Below are 25,726 nucleotides of genomic sequence, written 5' to 3'. Positions count from 1 at the left end.
TACCATATATATATATATATATTTAAGTGAAGAATTCACCCAAAGTATCCCCACAATTACAAGGCTATACCCCCTCTTCTCAAAAGAGAAATAAAAAGAAAAGGAAAATTTTCTTTATGTACATAACCACAGTCACACTTGTAATCCTTTTAACTCCCCCCCACCTTTCCCTTTTCACCATTTTCTCAGCCCCCATTTAGCTCACCTTTCCCCCAATTCTTATTCATTTACATGGCAGAACGAGGAATATTTTCTACCATGTCAAAACACCCAAAACTTCTCTCTAATTATACCCCACTTCCCAAAACCACAATAAGAAATAAAAGATAATGATAACAAAGAAACAAAAAGGTCCATGCATATAGAATATATGTAGGGTGAGGATAATTTCCAAAAGCAATTCTAACGATTACCGTGGCCGTGATCGGGTTGGAAATGACTGAGCAGGCCGGAGCGAACGCTGAGGTGTTGGATTCGCAAATACCATGGTTTGAGACCGGTTCACCATGTCTACCATTGATGGGGTTTGGTAAGCTTGCACAAGGCTTGTACTATCTACAGAATCACCTCTTGCGGTTGCCCTCTGCAATGAGTGTGAGCTCAACCCTGATAGAACATAAGCCCTTCCAGATGCCTCATACACCTGACGGTTTGCCATCCTTTCTTGCATCTCTTTCAACTCAGCACAAAGTGCAACACATAAGCGGTCACCAGCTCGTGCAGAGGCAGTTTCAGACAATACCCTACGACAGTTCTCCAGGACAGAGACTGCACCAGCTAGATCTCCACTTTCAGCTGCAACTCTAGCCTCAGACATTGCCTCTGCAGCACGTAGTCTGTTTCGCTGCCTGTCCACTTCCACGGACACAACCAGTTCTCCAGTGATTTCAGGTCTCCCGATCTTTACTTCACTGGCTTCTTCCAAAGTCACCATTTCTTTTGTAATAGGATCCGTGTAAACATATCTAACCTTTAGCAATGACATCTCATCATAGGAACAAACAACTGGAATATTGACTGCCACCAAAAAATCCCTTTCCTCTTCAGCATACAAGTATCCAACATCAATAAAGCCCATTCTTCTATCTTCCACCATGCTGGTTCGGTAACTTCCTGCCTTTATTGAACTGAGTTGCAAACTCGGGTGAACACACTCTACTCCAACTTGTAGCTCTTGCACTACGACACTCAAGAGGCCTCCAATACATTGTGCAAATGCATCCTGAATCACACCTTCAGCTTCTATGAAAGAAAATGTCCCACCAGAAATCTCAGAGATTGAGTGCATTGATGCAGCATCATGGTCTGCACCAAACCCAAATGCATGCACTGGAATTTGCAAGCCTTCGTCATTGTTATGACAGATTGAATTCGGTAGAAGTGATTGGTAGTCAGTTCGAGCACGGGACCCAGCAGGACTACTGACAGTATATGTATCCTGCCCATCAGATAACAGTATAATACTGCCAACTGGGTTCTTCCCCTTGCGGTCTACCAATACCTTGGCACCTTTCCTTAGGCCTTCAGCAATGTTTGTCCCACCATTTGAAATCAGAGAATTGACAGCCTGTAATGCCTGCTGCCGTCCATTATCAGTCATTCGACGAAGAGGGAAGAGGCGACGTGCGGTAGAAGAGAAGGCAATGACGGAAAGCCGGTCAGAGGGGCCAAGGTTCTCTATCACAAAGCCCATGGCACGTTTTAGCAAAGCAAGCTTAGTACCTGCCATGCTGCCACTAACATCGAGCACCGTGACAAGGTCAACTGGAGCACGTGTATTTTGAGATATTGGTGGCAATTCAGTCACGTTTCTGTGGCTATCCTGTCTTTCACTTGTAGCTGGCGCCTTGAGATGGATTAGTACAGTGAAATCATTATGGGATGCTGATCTAGGAACAGCAGTAACTTCTGCATATGTGTTGATGTCTATTGTTCCAACGGTATTGTTATCGGCAGCTTCTGTAGCAGATGTGCTTCTCTCAGTAATCTCAGGTTGGTGATCCAAAACTTCATCATCATCAAAGACAACTGGCTCAGGGGCATGGAAAATTGCAGAAGTCTGCTGACTTGTATCTAATCGAGGGGAAGGGAGCCTTCGTAGAACTGTCATCCAACCATCATCTTGGGGCCAACCTACTGGGTTGATTCTTGACCTTCCATGAGGAAGATCAGATATAGGGCTTTGGAAGGGAATTTCTTTCCATTTTGCTCGGCAAATTGGGCAAATTTGGTTCCCATGTTTTACATTAGATGTAATACAATGAAAATGAAAAGAATGGGAGCATTCTGCAGTGAATATGGCATGACCCTGGCCCGTTTTCATGGTGGTAAGGCATATTGCACAGGTCCTCTGCAGTTTTGAAAGACAAGCTAGTGAGCATGATCCCCAGATATTTAGTACGGTAAATAGTTGTAATCACAAGCATACATGCAAAACTAAACAAAATGATGCAATTGCATGAATTAATCTGCAAGCCATCTATTGAAGACACTTCATATATTCCTAAGTACTTTCCTCGGACCAAAAAACAGAAAATAGAAAGACAGAATCTTATGCAATTTCAGAAAAGTCCAATTGGGAGTGTAAATCACCCTTTTCATCACTTCGCTGAAATTTCTTGCAGGAATTAAAAGTTCGCCAGGGCACCAACAAAACACTTAGCAGGAGTATAAAGGCTAGAGATAAAACTATGAAAACATTTACGTTCTATTATCAAACTCTGATACAATGACAGAGATAAGAAATTACTTGAACTAAAAATTGATATTATTTGCAAATGTGGGAAACTCAATAGGCCCTCTTAGAGGAGAATCCCATTTTGTGTATCTGGTGTTGCAGTTCACATAGTCTTGAAGTTACGGCAGAACTATTCATCTCAGAATCCATCATCCGCAGTAAAGAAATTATATTTTACAATTCAAACAAAAACAAAGGAATCCACCTAACTTTCACACGCAGTATGAAATTCAGTGAGGAACCTTAATTTCAGAGCTTAAACACTCCTAAAAAAATCAGAGCATAACCAAAAAAAACCATCGTCTTCGTGGACTTCAAATGTCAAACCTGCTTTAGTGCTATCAAACCCCTTTTCTCTTTTATTTTGGCGGGGGTTCCATGGCATTGTGAATGTTTATCAATGAGTAAAAAACCACTAAGCCACAGAAAACTGAAAATTTTCAAGCAATCTTGTTTAGTGAAAGTTCACCTTTTTTTTTTTTTTTTTGATAACGAGGAACCCCTCCAAGGCAGAGCCACTTTCTGTACCTACCTCTGTTAGGTAAACCTCGAACTCATGTAAAGCACCCCCTCCACATGAATTGGGTAATACTCGCGCTTCGCCAATGGGTTAGCCCTAAGGAATTGTTTGCATTCAAGGGGATTTGAACCTTAGACTTCATGAACTACCACAAAGACCAAGACTCTTACCACTTGGGCCACCTCTTGGGGTTTTTAGTTAAAGTTTACTTTTAAGAACAAGAAACTGTAAAAATAATTAAATAACTAATAATTAGTATGGATTTACAAAAAAAAAATAAAAAATAAAAAAATCATGATATTTACTTTACATACAAAATAAAGAAGTTAATCGATTAGCTTGTAAACAATTTCGAGCTCGTTCGGAAAATAAATTAATAGAGCTTAAACAAATAATCTAATTTGGCAATAAGCTCCAAGTGTTTCAACAAAAATTAAATGAGCCGAGCTTGTATATTCAATACTTGGCTCGATGATAGCCCTACATATGAACTTCTGAAAGTTTAGTGTTAGGTGGACTAAACTCTGAAGACAGATTATATATATATATATATATATATATATTAAAGGCTACTTATTGAAAAATTTATTGTATTTAGATTTTTGGACTCAGATCCAATTCAGCCCACTTGAGATTCGACAATATGAAAACCACCAGAAAATGTCTGTTCTTGGATAAATGTGAAACTGCAGAGGTCACTATGAAGTATAGTGTCTAACACTAGCCCCTCTCTGTCCCCAGTGCCCCACGCAGGTCCACTATTGAGACCAGTGCATAAAAAGATGTAATAGAATGCAACGTATTTACACTATAGATGCCAATTTCGAGAATAGTTGAATACAATTTATTCGCTGATACTGTAGACCCCTCAGTAAACCAGCTAACCAACAAGAAAAGAAGTCAATGTTTTAGGCAGTCAAAACATTATGGAGGACATAATGGATATTTAACAACCATCAAGGGGGGTGACTTTTAAAAAGTAAGAGTAATCAAACAATTCTCAAACCTTTCTTTTCTGGCAGAAATACTCAAAAACTAATGATGAAGCTTTCGATACAATAACAAAAGAAAAAGAAAAAAAAAAAGGAAAAGAAAATGTAAAAGCCCATCAAAAGAAGAGTAAATGATGAATTTCTCAAGCATTTCTATTTTAATTTCATTTTCTTCCATCACCCTCTTTCCTTTGTCGAAGCTTATTGCAAGAAATCTCACAATCAATGGTCCACAGGCTTCCACAAAATTGACATCAAAAGGAGAGAGAGAGAGAGAGAGAGAGAGAGAGGATTGTGGCTCAATGCACTTGTGCTGACCAGACAAAGCACTTGCCTTCAAGGTAGGATGAAAAGGAAAGAAACAGTGAAGTGTAGCAGTGTATTACTTTTCTAATAAGCCAAAGGAACATGGTCCTCAAAGGGACTAGTCCACTTTATCCAACCCCACAACCCTCAATACACTTGAAAACAACATGACAACCAATACCCACCTCCGCAATATTCAGTTACATCATATTATCTCCACCACCACCACCACCACTTGAAAAAACTGGATGTGACAGGTTATAAAACACAATACTAAATCAATTCAGCCACCCACATAAAAACAAAAATTACATTATTAGCTTAACCGGTACAACCAACTAAATCGCCAGAATCTACCATGGATATTCACAGAAGAGAAGACTAATAAACGACGCAACAAATAGCAGTAAAAAAATAAAATAAAATAAAAAATCTAAACTTTCCACACTAGAATCTTAGAAACAAATATAAAAATCAGTTACAACCAAAATTACCCTGCAAAGATTCATATATTGTGATATGGGTGTACTTGGAAATCCAAACCTTAGAGGATTTGGGTCCGGTTAGGGACAACCGGAGCCCCGAAGAGGACGGAGTCGGCGTAGTAGGACGGAAATCGGAGCCGTGACCCTGAGCGGTTGAAACAGCGTCGGAGAGTCTTGCGGTAGATGCCGTAGACGGCGATGAATCCTCGAGAGTTGGAGGAACGTAAAGGCACGTGTTCATGCCAAGAGCAAGCTTGACTTTCCTCCATTTGCTTCCCATTTCTCTCTGAGATCTTGTGTAATAGTTTCTCACTTCGTTACACAAAAGTGACAATCAGATCTTTGAGCGGTGACCCATTATCTCAAAGTGGATATTGGTAAGAGATATCAACGGCTCTGAGCTCACCGATTATACGTGCTGCAAAGGGTGCCATAGGCACGAGAGAGAGAGAGAGAGAGAGAGAGAGAGAGAGACAGAGAGAGAGAAGAATGGGTTTGTTTTGGCTTGATTTGGTTTTTGACCTCTTTTTTAGGAAGGGTGGAAGAGTAGTGGTGGATGGGAGAGCGGCAACGTTTCTTTTTATTTTATTTTATTTATTTATTTTTATGAATTGTGAGGTGGAAGGGAAGAAGATATGCATGATGCATGTCGATGTTGATATAGGCAGGCCGCTGTAGAATGTGGAAAAGTTTTTAGTCGCATTTCCTCTTTGATATTCCACCTTCCTCAAATGCCATTGGGTTTTATCACTTTATTATTATTTGTACCATTGAATTTTCATTTTCCCCAAATTTAATATTTCTAGCTTTTTATTTTGTTTACAACTCATAGTAGTTGTTACGTTGAAGCAACTTTATTTTATTGGATTGAGCGCAGTTTTGTTGAAATTTCAATAACCCAAATTGAGTTTTTCAACATCTTAAATTAGCACATGGATGATGGAGCCATTGCAAAAGTTGCCTTTATTTCTTTCTTTCTTTTGGGTAAATGCCCATATGGCCAACCATCTCCATTAAATGACCACATGCTCTCTCAATTACTTTTTCTTTTTTCTTTTTTTTCTTTTTAATGGGAAGGAAATACCAAGTTGTTGATTTCAAAGAACTTTATAGGGGCAGTGGAATGGGTAGCCTTTGAAGTGGCGTATTCTGCTGTTCGGTAGGCCATTTGGGAGAAATTAGAGATTTTGGATATGTTGATTTTCTTGGATTGTAATCACGCGATTGCCAAAGAGGAGTTTTTTGACTTCTTCTGTTTGAGGTTTTCTCACTAGACAAACCCTAGAGGAGAAGGATTTGTTTTTCTAGATCTAGACTGTGAAAGTATATTGTATCTGTTAGTGTTTTTGTGAGAAGATGACAGATGATCTTGCTACTATGTGGAGAACTTTTCACTAACGGATGATCTTGCTACTATGGCGGATATGTTGATTTTCGAGGAATATACTTGTCCATTTGATGATTTAATAGTTTTACAGATTTATTTCACCTTCCTATGTATTAACTTTGATAATGCTTAGAGGGTCGATTCCTCATTTAGCCACAAGTTGGTTACACTAAGGTAATTGCCAGTAACCCTGCCAAGTTAGCCAAGGCTAATTTTGGGGGTGATACAATATTGTATCAAAGCATATGGCCTTGCCGACCGGAGGTGACAATCTGGGAATAGGCAGCAATACCCTGGGTGTAAATCTTAAAGAATGGAGCATAGGATAGGCCTAGGTTTCCTGCTTTTTGATTAGCTGTGGTGCGGGCTATAGTAATAGCCTTCTTGATTGCATAGCATAGGGTTGGATAGGATCACCCGCTCTAAGTTATGGGCACTGGATCTTGCTCTACATTTAGATGTGCGAAGGATGCCGGCATTGGGTAACTGTTCGAGAACGGCTAGACTATGGCAAAATGGAAGCATCACATCATATCAGCGGTATGGGGTTTTTTGCCCGTTCTCGGGAGGTTTAACCCCTACCTTAGCACAAAAAAGAGGCGGGAACTGCACACTCAACTAACTCAGATTGCGGATGAGTATGCCCAATTGGAACAGGAAGAGATCCGACTACTGAAGGCGGGAGCTTTGCCAGAAGGATTCGACCGATAGAGAACTGCTTTCCTCTCTAGTATTTATGAGGATTACAAGGCAATGACATAGTAGACCCATCAGTAAAGTTGACTGAAGAGTGCTAGAGGTTGGGTAGCTTTCAAGTAGATAGGTTACGAGATAATTAGACTACGCATTGTACTTAGCAGTACAGTGGTTAGATTATGCACCGTACTTAGCAGTACATTTTACTGTAGATGCTCATGTGTTTTCCAAAATGAATTTAAAAAAGAAAATGAATTTCACTCATACCTCGTATTTCAACCTTCGTGTCAATCTCAACTAGCCTTGTTTTGGTACCCCAATTGTTTTAAGGAAATACCTTGACTTCGAACTGCTCATTTCAATATATATATATATATATATTATATTTGGGCCTTGGGCCAAGCACTCACCTAGAGCCCCATGCGTTCTTTTTAAAATCGGTCGAGCACTCTTTAAGCCCTATTCCTCCCACTTTATCTCAAGCCAAACATCTCCCCAGTAATTTTCAGCCACGTCTCCCTGAGTTTTAAATTCTATCTTTTAAACATAGTATGTGCTTCAAACCATTTAAAATTTGAAATTTCCAGTTTTACGATTTAGGGGTTTCGAATCGTGTTTTCATCTTTCCATGAATATTGCTTTGGATTGAGCATCTAGATGTTTAGTTGTTTTGTTAGGATAGTTGTGGTTGTGATTAGAACCCATTCCCTTTTCAAACCCCCACATATTCAGATTTGAGGATTTTTGCCTAAGTCTGAAATCCTTGTATTTTGTTGACCCCCACCATGCAATTGGTGCATGAGTTGTAACCCAAATGCCCTATGAACAAAACCCATTTGCCCCACTGTTGACCAACCTAAAACCCTAACCGTTGGATTTGGGGTTTACCCTGATTTCAGGAAAAAAAAAAAAAAAAAACCCAAACCTACCATCTGAAAATGAACATAATCTCACTCTCAAATTGGGAATTTTCACCTAATTTGGGGACAACCCGAATTTTCGCCTAAAGGGTCGAGCCTAGTTGTTGAATTGAGCCTCAAGCCTTTTAAATTGAAAGCCTAACCTACGAACCTAGCTGTTTGAATTTTGGCATTTTGTCCAGAACTAAAAATGACCAAAATGCCCTTCACCCTAAAACTCTAACTCTCATACCTTGGTAACCTCACATCTTGAGGTCATGTTGTGCCAAGTACTACCTAAATTAATAGATAATATTTAATACGTTTTAACTCGCAAGTGCACAAAATCAAAACAATAGTACACTGCAGCAAGTACGAGATCGATCCCACGAGAATTGTGATTTTATTTAGAATTGAGAAAAATATTAATTTGTCACTAAATTAATATTATGACAAAAAAAAAAAAAAAGATATAAAAATAAAGTAAAGGTAAAGGTAGGGCTTTGATATCCACCACTAATCATACTTAGATAATATAACAATATGCCAATGATCCAATCATATTATGAATACTTAATGTTGCCAACCTAAGGGTATGGTTGTCTACTCCTTAAGCTATTGATTTCCCTAAGCAACGAATTATGCATGGGTGTCTACTCTAATTCTTTTTTTTCTTAAAGGATTTAGTATGGGTGTCTACTAAGTTGTTTTTTAAGAAAGCATGAATCTATGAAAATTGACAAACACATGAGGCCTAGGGCATGGGTATCTACTCCCGATTCCCCATGTTGATTAACCCAAGAATCCAGTATGGATATCTTTTGTTACTTTTATTAAACCCAGGATTCAGTCATCCAAATTGATTTAATTAACTAATCCATGCCACATGCATATAATGGCCAGTCACATACATATGAGGAATTCAAGAAAACCGGAATTCAAGAAAACCGGAATTCAACAAGTTAAGCAACACAATATGATTATCACAAAGGCGCCAATATTGAAATATTAAATAAACATAATTAAGGCTTCAGTCTAGCCCTCCTTAAGAGTTAGTTAAACATAATTAAAATAAAAGAAAAGGATAAGGAAAAGAAAGAACCAAAAACCGCTGCTAGAAGTAGCCTTCAATTCCTCTTCCCAAAGTTGTCTCCTTGAAAATTGTATATTGAATTGTGAGGCTTAGAGGTCTATTTATGGGACGCCTAGAAGCCCTAGTAATCCTAAGAAATTCGGAGATTTAAGTCCTAGTCCAACTAGGATAAAGAAAACCTAAGTCCAAATCGGAATAGGATTCGTCCAAAATTGCGTTCCTATCTTACAGGGTGATTTTGGCATTGCAACGCTTTGAATTAGGAAAATCCTATTTCACAATGATTTGTATAATTTTGAGTTAGCTTTCTAATGCCTCTTGAATCACCTCAATCAGATATTTGAGCTGTAAGTTATGTTCAAAATACTGAGACATGTGTAGAATCCAATTTTGAATCCAATCCGATTTTGACTCCAATTTGATAAATTTCGATTTAATCATTTCCTTCATTTGATTAAACTTAACCATGATTGGTTAAGATTAACCATATCTTCTAGGTCTTCCTAATTTTCCCTTTAAGCTTGGAATTTTTTCAGAAATTCTTTCTTTTCTTCCAAAAACCTATAAAACAAAGAAAATACAAAAATGAAGTAAAATAGCACAAACTAACAATACTAAGGAATTAACACATATAAGTTTCATGGCTAAAATATGAATATTTTGGCACTTAACAGGTCACCACTGTGAGGACTTTCCCTTAGGGCAATACCGAACACTTCAAGCCATCAACCTTAACCCAAGCGAATTTCTGTATTTTGTCCGAATTTGGAAATTACTAAGATACCCTGAGCCCTAAACCCTAATTTTTATAATCACCCCGACATCCTTGCATCTTGAAGACACCGTTAAGTTGGACTACCCAAGCGTGGCACCATTCATTTCGGTGCTATATTCTTTTAATTCAAAATTACCAAAAAGGCCCTCAAAGCCTAGACCTAAAAATTTTCATGACTTATCAAGTACCTAGGTGCACTCGCCTTTTGAGGTCACCATTATTTTGGGCTATTTGAGGGAACCAATATCTTGTTAATTTCATTGTTCTTGTCAAATGACCAAAATGCCCCTACCCTTAGATGACCCCATATTTCCCACCTTTCGCCCCTAAGGGCATCCTTGTTATTAAAGACCCCTCTCAACCCGATATTTGGAACCCACCAACTCTCACCTAGTAAGACTTAGGTATTTCGCTGGAGAATCTCAAATGATCTAATTACCCTTGCATCCGAATCCACCTGCTATGAGCTTTTGACCGAATTTCTAAACTACGAACCAACCTTTGCAACCCCACTAAGTTTTTATTTTAGATATCCCAATGTTTCCCGATACCTCCTTGCGTTTTTTCCTAACACGTGAGGTGGGACTTCAGTTTCTAGAACTAAGCTACCACTTTTATAGTTAGGTGAGTTATTATTAAGGTTGCACTTAGAATTGGTAGTGATGTTTTTAGCACGATCAAGAGCAAGCATGACAACCTCATCTTCTTCTTCCAACCCAATTTTGTAGGACTCGAGCCCAGCTCTAGAAGGCTAAGGATCCCGACTCCGACTCTAATATTGAGATGGGGGAGGCGGAGGAAAAGGACATTTCAGACAAGTCTTCAGCTCACAACTTTGCTCATGATGTTCTGGCCAAGGCACCGACAGTGGCAATGACTAATTTTCTTATAACCACACACACTTCTGGATCACCAAAACGAAGCGCCGATACAACTTTCTCTACCGTAGCTGCAACATAGAAAGAAGGACGGATATGCCCCACATGGGCCAGCCGCCGTCGAATCACTTCGATAGTTTTTACGCAACCCTTATGCCCTTTAGCACGACGACTGACTAGTATACCACGTGATGATTAGCCGAGTTCTTCTAGTCAAGAATCTCACTATAGTTATGTAGGATAGGGTTCTCTGCCTTTATGCCCTTTCGACTAGGAGCACCATTGACTATAAGTGCTGCGAACACCGAGGGCAGCACTAGGAGGACGTACAGCTGATGGAGCCTCCTCGTCCATACCAGCAAACAACCTTGAACACGAGTACATCTACAGCACGCTTGATGGACTTCAGCATTTCGTAGGAAGCTTCACCATGGAGCCAGGGAAACTATCGACGGCTTTCCAGATGACATTCCAGGATCACTCCCGCAGATTCACAGTCACTTGATGGAACCCCTGCTCGACATGAGAGATTACGGCATTCGGAGCCCAAGCATCAACCTTGAAAGAGGGAGCCCTTGTACGCAAGGCGCCCGGGGTCGAAGATCAGCAGATCGTGGATGACCTCGTAGGACGATTTCTATAGACTTTTGCTTGGTTAGTTGTTTGTGAATGTGTTGCATGGTGATGGCAATTTTTTATGTATGCGACTGATTCTTTTCTTTTCTTTCTTTCCTTGGATTTAATTATGCATGCCTAAACCTTACCTATCTTTTCAAAACCATATGTTTCTTTCAACTGTTTTCTCCTATCCTAACTTTTAAAGGTTTTAAAGCCCTCTCCGCCAGGAGGATCTTGTTTATTACTAAAACCAAATTTCGATGACGAAATTCTTATAAGGAGGGGAGAGTGTAATATCCCGAGTTTTTAAATCGTTTTAAAAAGAGTTTTAAACCCTTAACAAATAGCCTTCTAAATCAGTCCTAAACAGAAAACACTAAGCTATCTTAGCATAACCCAAAAGCCCTCACACTTAACCATAAAGCCTTGAAGTAAAACCCAAACCTACCATTCCTGCTGTACGTAAGCCCAGGAAATTGGACATACGCTCTGTCTCTAGCACCGGACGTACGCCAGGGGACCACTGGACGTACGCTCTTGTCTCTAGTACTGAATGTATGGCAGGGGACTTTTATGTGCTAAAATAGTCATATTTTTGCCCCTTTATTTAGAATTGTTAATTTCTTAGTCTGTGATATTTTATTTCCTTTTTGTGCTTTCTATATTTTTATAGGTTTTTGAGGAAAAGGATGCAATTCTGGAAAATTCGGACTGAAAGGGCAATTTTGGGAAAAAGATAGAAGTCTTGGATCAAGAGCAAGCATTCAGGTGCAGTGCGCTTGAACGCACTACAGCTAGCCTCGAGCGCATCAGCACTCGAGCACCCCAGCCAAGGAGTGAGCACAGGCGTGCGCTCATGCGCCCCAGAAGAATGCTAGAGTGCATCTAGGCTCAAGCGCAGAAGAAGAACGATTGATCGCAGCTCTACGCTTCAGTGCACACGGGCTAGGATTGAGCGCATTCTTGTCAGCTCACATGACAACTTGCGAAAATAGTCATTTTTCAACCCAAATTAGGTTTTCCTAGTCCTAGTTGAACTAGGACTTAAACCTACGAGTTTACTAGGGTTCCTAGGACTTCTAGGGTTTTTGTAAACCTATAAATAGACCTCTAGGCCTCTAGGAAAAGACAACACAATTCCAAACTTGCTTTGGGAGAAGAATTGACGGCTCTTCAAGGAAGCATTTTTCAGGTTTATTCTTTTCCTTTTTATTTTATTATGAAGATGATTAGCATCAAATTTATGTGTAACTAAATACTTTAGTAGGGCTAGATTGAAGCCCTAATCATGTCTCTTTAATATTTCTATATTGGTGCCTTTGTGGTAATCATATTGTGATACTTAACTTGATTAATTTTTGCATTATTGAATTCGTCACATGAATGTGTTTGGCCAACATATGCATGTGGTATGGATTAGTTATTTAAGTCAATTTGAATGATCGAGTCCTGGGCTTAATAGAATAACAAGGAATCTTGTCATTGGGATTTTTGGGTTAATCAACATGGGGAACCAGGAGTAGACACCCATGCCCTAGTCCTCATGTGTTTGTTGATTTTCACAAATTTATGATTTTTCAAAGAACAACTTAGTAGACACCCATGGTAAATCCTTTGAGAAAGAAAATAATTAGGGTATACACCCATGCCTAATTCGTTGCTTAGGAAGATGAATAGCTTAAGGAGTATACACCCATGCCCTTAGGTTGGTAAACATTAAGTAATCTTGATATGATTGGAAAGTTGGCATATTGTTATATTATTTGAGTATGATTAGTGGTGGATATCAAAGCCTTACCCTTTTATCTTTATGAACTAAACATATGAATTTCGTGACAATCTTGATAATTAATTTAGAAAATAAATTCTAAGCAAAATCAACAACCCTTGTGGGAATGATCTCGTATTTGCCGCATTATACTATCATTTGATCTTGTGCACTTGTGAGTTAAAACGTACATTTATTTGCCTATTAATTTAGGTGAGTATTTGTCACAACAAGTTTTTGGCGACCATCGGACGTACGCTACTTTTGGGTTAACCCCTGGATAATACCCAGAATGTACGCTGAACGCTTTTACCCAATGTGTAATAGTACCGGGCGTACGCCTCTATAGTACCGGATGTCTGCTACCTTGAAGAATAGTTGGTGAGCGCCTTTAACTCTTCTCCTCTATAAATACCAACCCCATCTTTGTCCCTTGAACTCATTTTCCGCCCCCAGGCTCTCTATAACCACCTTATATAAGTGCTTTGTGAGTTTTGAGAGGGAAAAGAGGAGAGCTTGTGTTCTTGCCATTTTTCCCAAGGTAACCCCTGCCCATTTCTATACTTTTAATGTTGTTCTTGCTATGTTATGAGTTTCGAAGGCACTGTATTAAGCTCCTACATTCATTTCCTTTCAAAACCAAGAAACGCTTTCAAAAGAGTTTAAATCTCCTCTATTCCTTGTGTCGCATGATCAATGTGTTTTTCCTTACTTTGCATGTGTCTATTTTATAGCCTAGAAGGAGTTATGATAGCCTATAGAATTTATAGAGACCTTAAATTCCCGTTAGGAGCTTTTGGCCGAAATGCCTACCCACTGACCGGACGTACGATCAAGAGGTCAGACATCCGCCTTAGCCCCATTCGTGCAACTTAGGCCTTAGCAACTCTTTATATTAGGACAACCCAATATTTTATTCGTACGGGTCCTCTAGTACTACATATAACAGTGTGTTATATTCCGTTATAGTAGGATTTAGTAATGTCAGAGGATTCAAGCGAGCGTACAAGGTAAGTGAACACTTACAAACCTTTTTCCTTAAAAACATGGGATATGTCAGTTGACTGACCACAAGTATGATATGAGCATATCTACATTTTTGTAATTACTTGGTAACTGCATTATAAATTGATTAATAAGATGCATCGTATAACATGGTGCACTGGTACGTGCGGAATAATAGTCATGGGCATACTATATCGACTTCATTCTGTGGTCAAATGTGTGTTTGTGTGTTGTCTTTGGATCCAATTGTTTCATGACCAAGGTGCAACCATTCCCTAATGGATGGTCACTACACTACAAAAAATTGTGGAATTAGTTACAGTAGTTTAGTAACGTGTCAATAGGGTTGACATGTTACTAAATGTTAGTAACGTGTGTGTAGTAACGTGTCTGGCGTGTTAAGAAATTGGGTGTTGCTAAATCCAGTTTAGTAACGTGTCAATATTGGCATGTTACTAAATAGTAACGTGCCAATATTGGCATGTTACTAAATAGTAACGTGCCAATATTGGCATGTTACTAATACTTTTCGTAACGTGTCAATTTGACACGTTACTATTTCGTAACGTACCAATTTTGGCACGTTACAAAAGGCTTAGTAACGTGCCAAAACTAGCACATTACTAATATTTAGTAACGTGTCAAAAATGACACGTTACTAATTAGTAACGTGTAGAATTTTTTTTTTTTTTTAATAAATTTCTCTGAAATTTATTTGTTTGTACACCTGATAATTACATTAACATACATTTCTCAACAAACAGATATCCAATACATCCATTTTGATTTATTTCTCAACATACATCAATTTCTCAACATATATCAATCGCTATCAACATATATCCATTTCTCAAGTCGTATCCGAACATTGTCCACAACATATATCCATTTGATGTCCACAAAACATACATATATATACATAATTCCAACTATATATATAGACATGAACAACTTAATAAACAAATAATTCCAACTATATATGTATTCCAACTACATAAGAAATACAACTTATAAGAAATACAACTTAAGTGATTCGCGAATACATTATGTACAAACACCCCAGCAAAAAATCTCGTGAACACCATCATGACGGGTCGACTTCTCCGCACTCACTGCAAATGATTAAACAACAATCAATCAGCAAACAAACATTCGAACAATCAATTAGGAATCATCAAGTCCTAAGCGATTAGCATACAAAGGTCATACTCAACAATATTCAGGTTTAGTGACGTGTATAAACGGACGATAAACAACTTCAACATTATATCTACACTGCCAACACACATCTCAGGGTATATACATAGTTTCAATGATAATCCATTCAAAATGTGAAAACGATATGAAATTACAAAGCATATATATGATATACGCGTATCCAGCATTTCCACAAACACAACACATATTAATTTGTATTTCTAATTTTCAAGTATTTTGAGTTAAGTATATACGCTATTTATGAATATTCGATAATAACTTGTCTAAAATAAGTCATATGGATACGTACGGGCTTGCCTTTTTAAGTAAGTACTTGTACTTTCGTACGTCACATTCATCGGCTTCATCATGCACAATGTGTTCTTCCTCACCCTGCACCTCGACCTGACGTTCACAATTGTTTTTCCTGACTTCGTGCATGCCAAATAAATCACACAACCAGCTGTGCATATTTCCACCCTGTTCTCCACTTTCACCCGCATCTGCGGTCGGACGGTTCAAATGAGCGCCTTCAACTAGAGCTCTTACAGGCCTCTCGCCGTGATAAATCCATTGTTGGTATTGTGGCCACATTCCTTTCCCCCCTGTCAAGTGCTCGTATACCAACCCTGGTGGGTGTTTCCTGTTGTTTCGACACATCTTACAAGGGCACACAACAAGTCTATCTAGAGTTCTACAATTCCTAATTGCGAAGTCTACAAATGATCTACACCCGTCTCTGTATTACTTCGTACCCCTAGACTTCATCATCCAACTCTTATCCATAGCGTTACTACGTACATTAAGTAAGTTGAGGTTAGTTTTGGAATAACCATAGCGAAATTATTGCCTACTAATTAATTTAACTACATTTGTTATGGGGACCCTAAACAAAAATAATAAATTGAAAATAAAAAAAATGAATAGATGTGGAATGAAAATACACTAGCCTCAACCATTCAAGTAACTTTTATACCATTCAAGGAAAATACACTACTCTCTTCCACCATCGGTCGGTGGAAGAGAATAAAAAAATTTAATGGATTACATGCATGTTATTAAAATTAGATTTGACCCATTATTCATTCTCTTAAATTAGATATGACCCATTAGTGTGTTTTATTTTATTTTTAATAAAAATTACACAAATTAATATAATGTTAATAACCTAAGCAAAATGATTGGTAACCAATCAATTTAGCTACATTTGTTAGATTATCAAGTCAATTATCATACTAAAGCGATGAGGCCTGCCTCACGGTAACAACCTCATGCCTTGAATCACAATGCGCACCACATTCTACACCTCATGCAAAGCTGACTATTTTATGAGCTACTTTGTCTTTTTATATATTTTAAAAACTTTCTATTACTATTTTGTTAAGATTTTCAGTTCTACCTCCAACAACAATTAACTAATATATTAAGATAAAATTCAGCTCATGGATAAAACAAATCAAATAATCACCCAGTCCCCTGCAAAATTAATTAAAACTGATAAATTTATTTTAAAGTTACAATACCATCAGGAAATCAAACAATATATTGTAAATCAAACAATAAATCAAACAATATATATATATATAGACTCACCTGGGTTCGACGCCGCCGGAGTGATAGAGGCCACCGGGAGGGAGACAATGCCGGCCGGAGTAGAAGAGAGAAAAACGAGCGAGGGAGAGAGGAGGGCGTACGTGCACGTGGGAGGAGCTAGAAGCAGAAAGAGAGAATGCCAGAGAGTGAGGAACGCCGGAGGAGAACCAAACGGTCGGAGCAGGAAGAGAGAAAAATCGATGTTTGGGAGGGGTATAGTACTGAAGAAGAAGAAGAAAAAGGAGAGGAGAAATTGGGGGAAAAGGAAAGTAATTAAGTCCCTGCAGATGGTGAAAAATATTAAGCCCCAACTAGTAACGTGCCATGTGGCACATTACCAATTTTACTATTTTGAATATATATAGTGTCGGAAAAACTCTTTTTAGACAAGGATTTTATTTAAAAAAATTGTGTCAGAAAAATTTCTTCCAATTGGACATATAAAATGGCCTAGTTACCAATTTTTTAATGTTTTTCCTAATTTTATGTATTTTTCCCTAAATTTTTTATAGGGGTATTTTTATCATTTTGGTGCAAAGAGGGTTACCTTGCAAACTTTTCTTGTAGTTTGAGTGGATATATTTTTTTTTGAAAAGAATGTATGACTTTCATTAATTAATCAATCGTGAGGAGGAGAAAATTTCTCTCTCTCAATAATATCACAGATACAATCAGGGGTAATTCCTACCCAATCTCTATCTATGACAAGTTTGGTTGCCTCTTTTGCTAAGTTGTGAACAGCGACATTCACAATCCGATTGACATAGACACACTTCCATCGTGGAATCATTTGTTAAATCTGTCTAGTATCCTGCACAAAATGTCCAAAGCAGCTCCCACAATTTGTGTTAGAGTTGATCGCCTCTACAACGTTTTTGGCATCACCCTTCATAATAATCACTTGGCCTCCTATTTCTTGACACATTCTGATATTAATGCAATCTTTAATTCAAGATATATTAAAAACTGAGTGTTAGTTTCAAGATGTGTTTTTTTTTTTTCTTTTCAAATTTTTAAATAAATTGACAACATATACATATATCGTATATGTTAAATATAATATCTAAGAATTCTTTATTTAAGATCAATTAAGACACCAAATTGTCACAAAAAAAATAAAAAAACAACAACAACAACAACAACCAAACAAAACTTGCATATTATTCTTATAAATATAATGTGAACCATAGCTAGAATTTGGGTGGGTGAAGAATTGAATAAGGAGTTTTTTAAAAGCACGTGAGAATCACATGTTTTTTCAAGTCTAGAATATTATTACTAAAAATCACAATGTTATTTTTTAATAACATTAAATAGTTTAACTATCAAATATTAAATATTATTACTAAAAATCACAATGATTTATTAAATAGTTTAACTATAAATATATCAAATGGAAAGCTTTATATATAATATAGTGCAGCAACATGAATAATTTGTACTTTAGTATATATTATTATGAAAACTAAATAAATCATTTTAGTATTATTATGGAATTACTAATGTTAATAGTATAAATAATATGAATGGAAGTAATTAAATAATTGGACAAAAAATTAGTAACGTGTCAATCTGACACGTTACGAATTGGTAACATACCATATTGGTACATTACCAAGTGATAACGTGTTGAATTTCACACGTTACTAAAATATTTAGTAACGTGTCACAAATTGACACGTTACTAATTTGTAACGTGTTAAAAAGTGATAAACAATATTAGTTACAAATCGGTATACTTTTTGTAGTGCTATAGGGCGGATATCACTAGTGGTGTGGGCCACTCGAGATCGGTCTCGATCGTGCCATTAATGGGATGGACAGTAGTGTACAATAGCTGGGGCACCAGTATTGTATTACAGGTCCTTCGGGACAGCGCCAACCCTGCTGAGAATGGGTAATATCTCGGGACCGTACATGAGAGTTATAACCTATAAAAGCATTATTATTTCTGCATTAAAATACTTAGGCGATTGCTGCTGGTAGTACGCCACACTATTGAAAACCAAAATGCTACTTTCTGGTGTATTAACGGAGACATCACCTCCTTTTGAATGTTTACTAAAATTGCACGTTTATTTATGCTTAACTGGACTCATATCATACCTAATTGTGACGTTTACTTATTAAGTCGTTAGACTTCTGTTATTACCCTTTTAGGGCGTTTGTCACTAGAACCCAGGAGTGGCACGGTTGCCACTACGGACCTTGCTTTAGAATCTTCATGCTGCTATTAGGTTTGTTTATTATTACTCTTAGTTGCTCAATGTCTTTAATTTCGAGGAATATACTTGTCCATTTGATGATTTAATAGTTTTCTCAAATTTATTTTACCTTCCTATGCATTAACTTTGATAATGCTTAGAGGGGCGATTCCTCATTTAGCCACAAGTTGGTTAAACTGAGGTAAGTGCCAGTAACCCTGCCAGGTTAGCCAAGGCTAATTTTGGGGGTATTACACTAAATTACACTAAACTAGGCTGTAGTATGATTTGTTTTCCCTAAACATGGCCTATCAAACCCTCTTGATTATGTGTCAAGTAAAACCGTTGTATAATCATCATTCTCATAATCACAGAAAATAAGAATGATTTGAGTTCAATAAAAGTAAAAAGCTTTCTAATACAAGAGAGGATTTTTACCAATATTGAGTTTTGAAATTAAGAACAATTGCATTAAAACATTAAGGATGATAATAAATAGTAGCAATCCTCTAAATTATACAACCATCATGCATATGCAGAAAATTTCTAAATTAAGATACAATCAAACCATTGTGCTTGGATATGGTTATATCAGTACCCCATGTGGAGTTTAGTCACTTATGACTCTGTTAGGATGGTCTCCTGCCATGATTTTCTTCTCTTCAACTCTTCAAGCCTCAAAGAATATTTTGTATGAATTTGCTCTTTGCTAGGAGTGTGTCTTTCTTCAAAGCTTAGAGGCCTATTTATAGGGGGTAAACGAACCCTAGAAGTCTTGGAAAAATAGTAATTCAGTCACCTATTCCAAGTAGGAGTCCTAAGACCATTTCCATATTGGATTTGGACTTTTGCCGGATTTAGAAACCCGCGTGCGCTTGAGCCCAAGGAATGGTGCGCACGAGCGCAGGTGCGCTCGAGCCTTTCTGCTTGTGTGCTCGGTCCTAGGTCTTCAAAATGCTCTCAAAGTGTGCTTTAAGCCCAATTTTCAATGGACTTTCTTGCATCTATTATTTAAAACCTGACACTAAAACAAAATAAAATTAAATAGATAACATTGTTAAAGAATTAACATATGCGAGTTAAAGAGTTTGAATGTGCAACATTTGACGCTTTTCAACTCTTGTGTAGACATCTTTCCTATTTTGGCAAATGCAAATTGATCTAGTATTTGGCATTAGGAAATTGTTCTAACAAACAATAATAAAAAAGCATGGCAATGTCCTATGTCAGCCAAAAAAGAAAAAAAAAGAAAAAAAAAAGAAGAAGAAATAGTGGGTTCATGATATAAGAAGAATAATACTTTGTTTTTTTAATTTACCATTTTTTTAAAAAAACTTGGGCTTCCTTCGCTTTGTTTTATTAATTTTTCAAAATTTCTATTTTTTTTTTCTTTTTTTAAGGTCTTCTAGTAACTTGATGATTTTCATTTTTTTTCGAGGAACTTCTAATAATAATTTATGATTTTTATCTAGGGATTTAGATTTTATGCCTTAGCTCAGTTTGTTTCGATATAAAATATTTTTCATAGAAAAATATTTTCAAATAAATCATTTTTTAGAAAAATGTGTTCCATTGAAAATAGTTTCCAACATTTGGTGCGTACGAAAAATCAGAAATATTTTTATATTCTCATTCAATCATAATAACATATAAAAATCAATTATTTTTGACAACATAAAATATTAATATAAAATAATTAAAGTAATTAACCTGAAAATTTGAATTTCGGCAGAGGTCTTGAGAGGGTTCAATGGTGGCCCGAAGGTGGTCTAATAGAGGTCCGACGGTGGTCTATCGGTGGTCTAGTGGTGGTCCGTCTACGGTTTGGTAGATGTCTGATGGTGGGTAGGTGGTGGTACATTGGTAGTCTTGCGGTGATTGGGTAAAGATCTAACGTTGGTCCAGCAGATGTGCTGCGGGGTTGGCGATAGTCTAGTGGTGGTCATGTAGTTGTCTAGCAAGGCCCGTCAGTGGCCTGAGAAAGTTTTGGCCGAGGTCCGGCAATGGACGACTTTGGTTTGATGGTGGTCCGGCGAAGGTCTTGTGGTGGCCAGGAGGTAGGCTAGGGGTGGTCCGATAGTTGTTCGTCGGTGGCGGTTCGGCAATGGCCCAATGGTGGTTTTGTTGTGGCCTAGTGGTGGTCCAACTTTGGTCTAGTGGAGGTCTGACAGTGGTCTGGCGATGGCCCAGTGGTGGCTAGATGGAGGACCGGCAGTTTGAAATGGGAAAACTAAACGCGAAAAATAGTTGACGAAATTTAAAAATCAAAACTATTTTTTAAAACTAAAAAAGCTTTTTCAATTTGACAATTATTTTTAATGGTATCAATTACCAAACAGCGGAAAATACAAAAACTTACTTGAGTATTGAGTTGTTTATTTTAATAAAAAAACAAATTCTTCTTTGTTCTTCTTTTTGGTGTTCAAAGATAGGCATAAGTTTCTATAATTAAGAGAGTTTTTTGAATAAATGGTTAATCAAGGTGGGTAGGCAGGCAGGCAAGTCTACAAGTTAAGCATTTTATAATTTCATAATCAATGTAAGTGGCTACATCAAATATTTCAGAATACCAGCTAATTATTGCCCCTATCCAAGCAACTCACAATCAAGAGACTCAATTACTCCTAAATTGATCCTATATGAACGTTGTCAGAACAATTTTTATCTCCATAAAATAACTTTTAGATTATAAGACTAAAATCATTGGGTCAAACCTGATTATCGTATTATGCATACACATCAAATCGGCAGTCAAACTTAATTTTTTAATTTTTTTTTTAAAGGAGAAGAAAAAAAAAACAATGTGATTCTTGTAAAGACAAGGAGTGTTTTGTAGAAACTAGAAAGTGTCGGGGGGGAGGGGAGACAGCTCGTGTCAAAATGCATAATGGGCGCAATCGGTTACTTTATCCATAAAAATAAATAAATAAAAAATGTAAACTTTAGGGCTTCATTAGTCAAAGCTGTTCATTAAAATTGTGTCCATCCGGCATCCACCGGCCATTCAACGTACAATAGAAGACTAGCTGCATTGTCTTTAGCTCATTTGCGTGCACTTCAACTTTTGGACGTCAGTCTAATATTACAAATTGCAGAAAAATTCCATTCAAGACATTTAATATCCAGGGATGCACAAGTTAAAATATATCAAAAATATATAATATCTAAGATTGTAAAACGATTTAAGCTGCTCATCAATAGGTTGAATTTTACCTTTCAAGATTCTCATTTGAATTCTTTCATTAATTAAATGAACGAAATTTCGAACTTGATTACTTGACCGAAGTCTGATCAACAAATCCTTCCCTCCTCCTTAGTCCTTCCCCCTCCCTTCTACTCCTTTCTTTTTTCCTCTTTCTCTCCTTCTAGTCTATTTAGAGGTCTTTTTATCCCCCTCTTTCGAGGCATGTGCCTTGTTTGGGAAGCAAGATTTTCCAACTCAATCTCAATTTTTTTCTAAATTCAAGTTTGGCAATTTTTTAAACTCAATTCAACTCAATTCAAAAAATTTTAACTTAACTCAAAAATTTTCAACCCAATTAATAAAAATTATAAATAAATATTGAAAAAAAAATAAATAAAATAAATAAATAAATTTAGGGTAGCCGAAACACCCCAGGTGGTGGCTGGGCCACCCCAAGCCCAACTGGGGTGGTCCGACCACCCCTTAATATTTTATTATTTTTTAAAATTTCTTATTATTATTTTTTTAATTAAATTTAAAATATATGTAATATTTTATTATTATTTCTATCAATGGGACATATGTTTCATTTATGACCTTAGGATCTCTCTAGAGAGATCCTAATTATTAATTGGATATTCTCCAATCCAAAATGGATCGAAGAAAATCCTCTACCGTGTTTGACCCACATTCCTTCGTGGGCCATAGGTCGAAAAATGAAGGTTGTTGATAGAGGACAATCTTCAATCATATTTGCTTTAACAAAAGGGACATATATAGCGATTCTGACATCATATGGGGGGACATAATTAATGGCATTGGAAAGCTCATTTAGAGGGTTACAAAGTCATATTTCATTAAGTTTTTCTAATTCAAATGTTTACTAAGTAAAAATAGACTGTAAAAAGAAAATTGAAAAGCCGTACAAAATTGCTCGTATGTTGTTTATGTTTGAACAAGCTTTAAAACGAGTTGACAAAATAGCTCGTTCAATAACTCATATGAAGTTGGGTTCGAATGAGTTATTCATAGATGCACTCGTTTAAAGTTGGGTTAGAACGAGCTGCTGTGTGAATTGACAATTCATGTAAGAATACGAGGAAACCATAGTTAGGTTCGAAAGAGCCTCTTACAAGTTCAGACAAGCTCCAATAAATTTTTGTAAACAAACTTTTATTTGAGCGTTTTCTTAGGTTCAGGAGTCTAGGTAGTATAAATATATGTAATGGCTATCTATAGCCTTAATTTATTATGTTATTTTGACCAGTTATCAATGAAAAACACTTTTAAGAATGGTTTTCTTTTCTATCCACATTAAATCTTTGATATGTTTGCCGATAGTTAAGAGTAGTAATTACTAACGTTCCTGCTCTGCTAGTTAACGCGCTTTGGACGAATTTTTTTGTTGTTTAGCCCACAAGATCTCCATCAACAATTAAATAATTGATGCAGTGCAACTTGACTTTGATATCAATTAATGCAGCGTGTAGTGATTAGTTTGCAACTTGACTTTGATTGAGTATTAGTTTTAAGAAGAGTTGTGATTCTTATCTTGTTTGTCTTGGCAAACTAATCACTACACGCTGCATTAATTGATATCAAAGTCAAGTTGCACTGCATCAATTATTTAATTGTTGATGGAGATCTTGTGGGCTAAACAACAAAAAAATTCGTCCAAAGCGCGTTAACTAGCAGAGCAGGAACGTTAGTAATTACTACTCTTAACTATCGGCAAATATATCAAGGATTTAATGTGGATAGAAAAGAAAACCACTCTTAAAAGTGTTTTTCATTGATAACTGGTCAAAATAACATAATAAATTAAGGCTATAGATAGCCATTACATATATGTATACTACCTAGACTCCTGAACCTAAGAAAACGCTCAAATAAAAGTTTGTTTACAAAAATTTATTGGAGCTTGCCTGAACATGTAAGAGGCTCTTTTAAACCTAACTATGGTTTCCTCGTATTCTTACATGAATTCTCAATTCACACAGCAGCTCGTTCTAACCCAACTTTAAACGAGTGCATCTATGAATAACTCATTCAAACCCAACTTCATATGAGTTATTGAACGAGCTATTTTGTCAACTCGTTTTAAAGCTTGTTCAAACATAAACAACATACGAGCAATTTTGTACGGCTTTTCAATTTTCTTTTTACAGTCTATTTTCACTTAGTAAACATTTGAATTAGAAAAACTTAATGAAATATGACTTTGTAACCCTCTAAATGAGCTTTCCAATGCCATTAATTATGTCCCCATATGATGTCAAAATCGCTATATATGTCCCTTTTGTTAAAGCAAATATGATTGAAAATTGTCCTCTATCAACAACCTTCATTATTCGACCTATGGCCCACGAAGGAATGTGGGTCAAACACGGTAGAGGATTTTCTCCCGTCCATTTTGGATTGGAGAATATCCAATTAATAATTAGGATCTCTCTAGAGAGATCCTAAGGCTATAAATGAAACATATGTCTCATTGATATAAATAATAATAAAATATTTTATATATTTTAAATTTAATTAAAAAAATAATAATAAGAAGTTTAAAAAATAATAAAATATTAAGGGGTGGTCAGACCACCCCAGTTGGGCTTGGGGTGGCCCAGCCACCACCTGGTGTGTTTCGGCTACCCTAAGTTTATTTATTTATTTTTTCAATATTTATTTATAATTTTTATTAATTGGGATGAAAATTTTTGAGTTAAGTTGAAATTTTTTGAGTTGAGTTGAATTGAGTTTAAAAAATTGCCAAACATGAATTTAGAAAAAATTTCAGTTTGAGTTAGAAAATCTTGCTTCCCAAACAAAGCCTAATATCCAGGGATGCACAAGTTAAAATATATCAAAAATATATAATATCTAAGATTGTAAAACGATTTAAGCTGCTCATCAATAGGTTGAATTTTACCTTTCAAGATTCTCATTTGAATTCTTTCATTAATTAAATGAACGAAATTTCGAACTTGATTACTTGACCGAAGTCTGATCAAGAAATCCTTCCCTCCTCCTTAGTCCTTCCCCCTCCCTTCTACTCCTTTCTTTTTTCCTCTTTCTCTCCTTCTAGTCTATTTAGAGGTCTTTTTATCCACCTCTTTCGAGGCCCTACTTTGCTTCTTTGGAAGCATTTTTGAGTTTATTTTCATATGTACTTTTCTGTTTCTTTGTGTTTTGTTTTTGGGTTTGTTTGTCTTTTCTTTAAATTTGATTTCGGTAGCAATTTATGGGGTAAAAATTTAGTCGTTTTCTAAGGCTTTGTGCTATAACAAAGGCACGGTAGAAATGGTGGACGGCACACCCGGCGTGGTGACGCTTGAGCCTGTAACAAAAGAAAATTAAGCAAAAATAAAAGGGGGGTAGGGGGTTTTGTTCTCCCC

At 36.8% G+C, this 25,726-nt stretch overlaps 1 protein-coding gene across 1 annotated transcript; it reads right to left on the bottom strand.

The window, feature by feature from the left end:
- On the bottom strand, nucleotides 1–5,636 carry LOC132163500 (E3 ubiquitin-protein ligase WAV3-like). Its single transcript, XM_059573809.1, has 2 exons — nucleotides 5,099–5,636; nucleotides 1–2,350 (listed from the first exon to the last, which is right to left on the bottom strand). Exons 1-2 carry the CDS (start codon nucleotides 5,318–5,320, stop codon nucleotides 410–412), a joined length of 2,163 nt encoding a protein of 720 aa, XP_059429792.1. The 5' UTR covers nucleotides 5,321–5,636; the 3' UTR covers nucleotides 1–409.
- Nucleotides 5,637–25,726: the final 20,090 nt, after the last annotated feature.

Source organism: Corylus avellana, chromosome ca10 (assembly GCF_901000735.1).
Source record: "Corylus avellana chromosome ca10, CavTom2PMs-1.0".
Lineage (NCBI taxonomy): Eukaryota > Viridiplantae > Streptophyta > Magnoliopsida > Fagales > Betulaceae > Corylus > Corylus avellana.
This window is presented reverse-complemented; position numbering and strand designations above follow the sequence as displayed.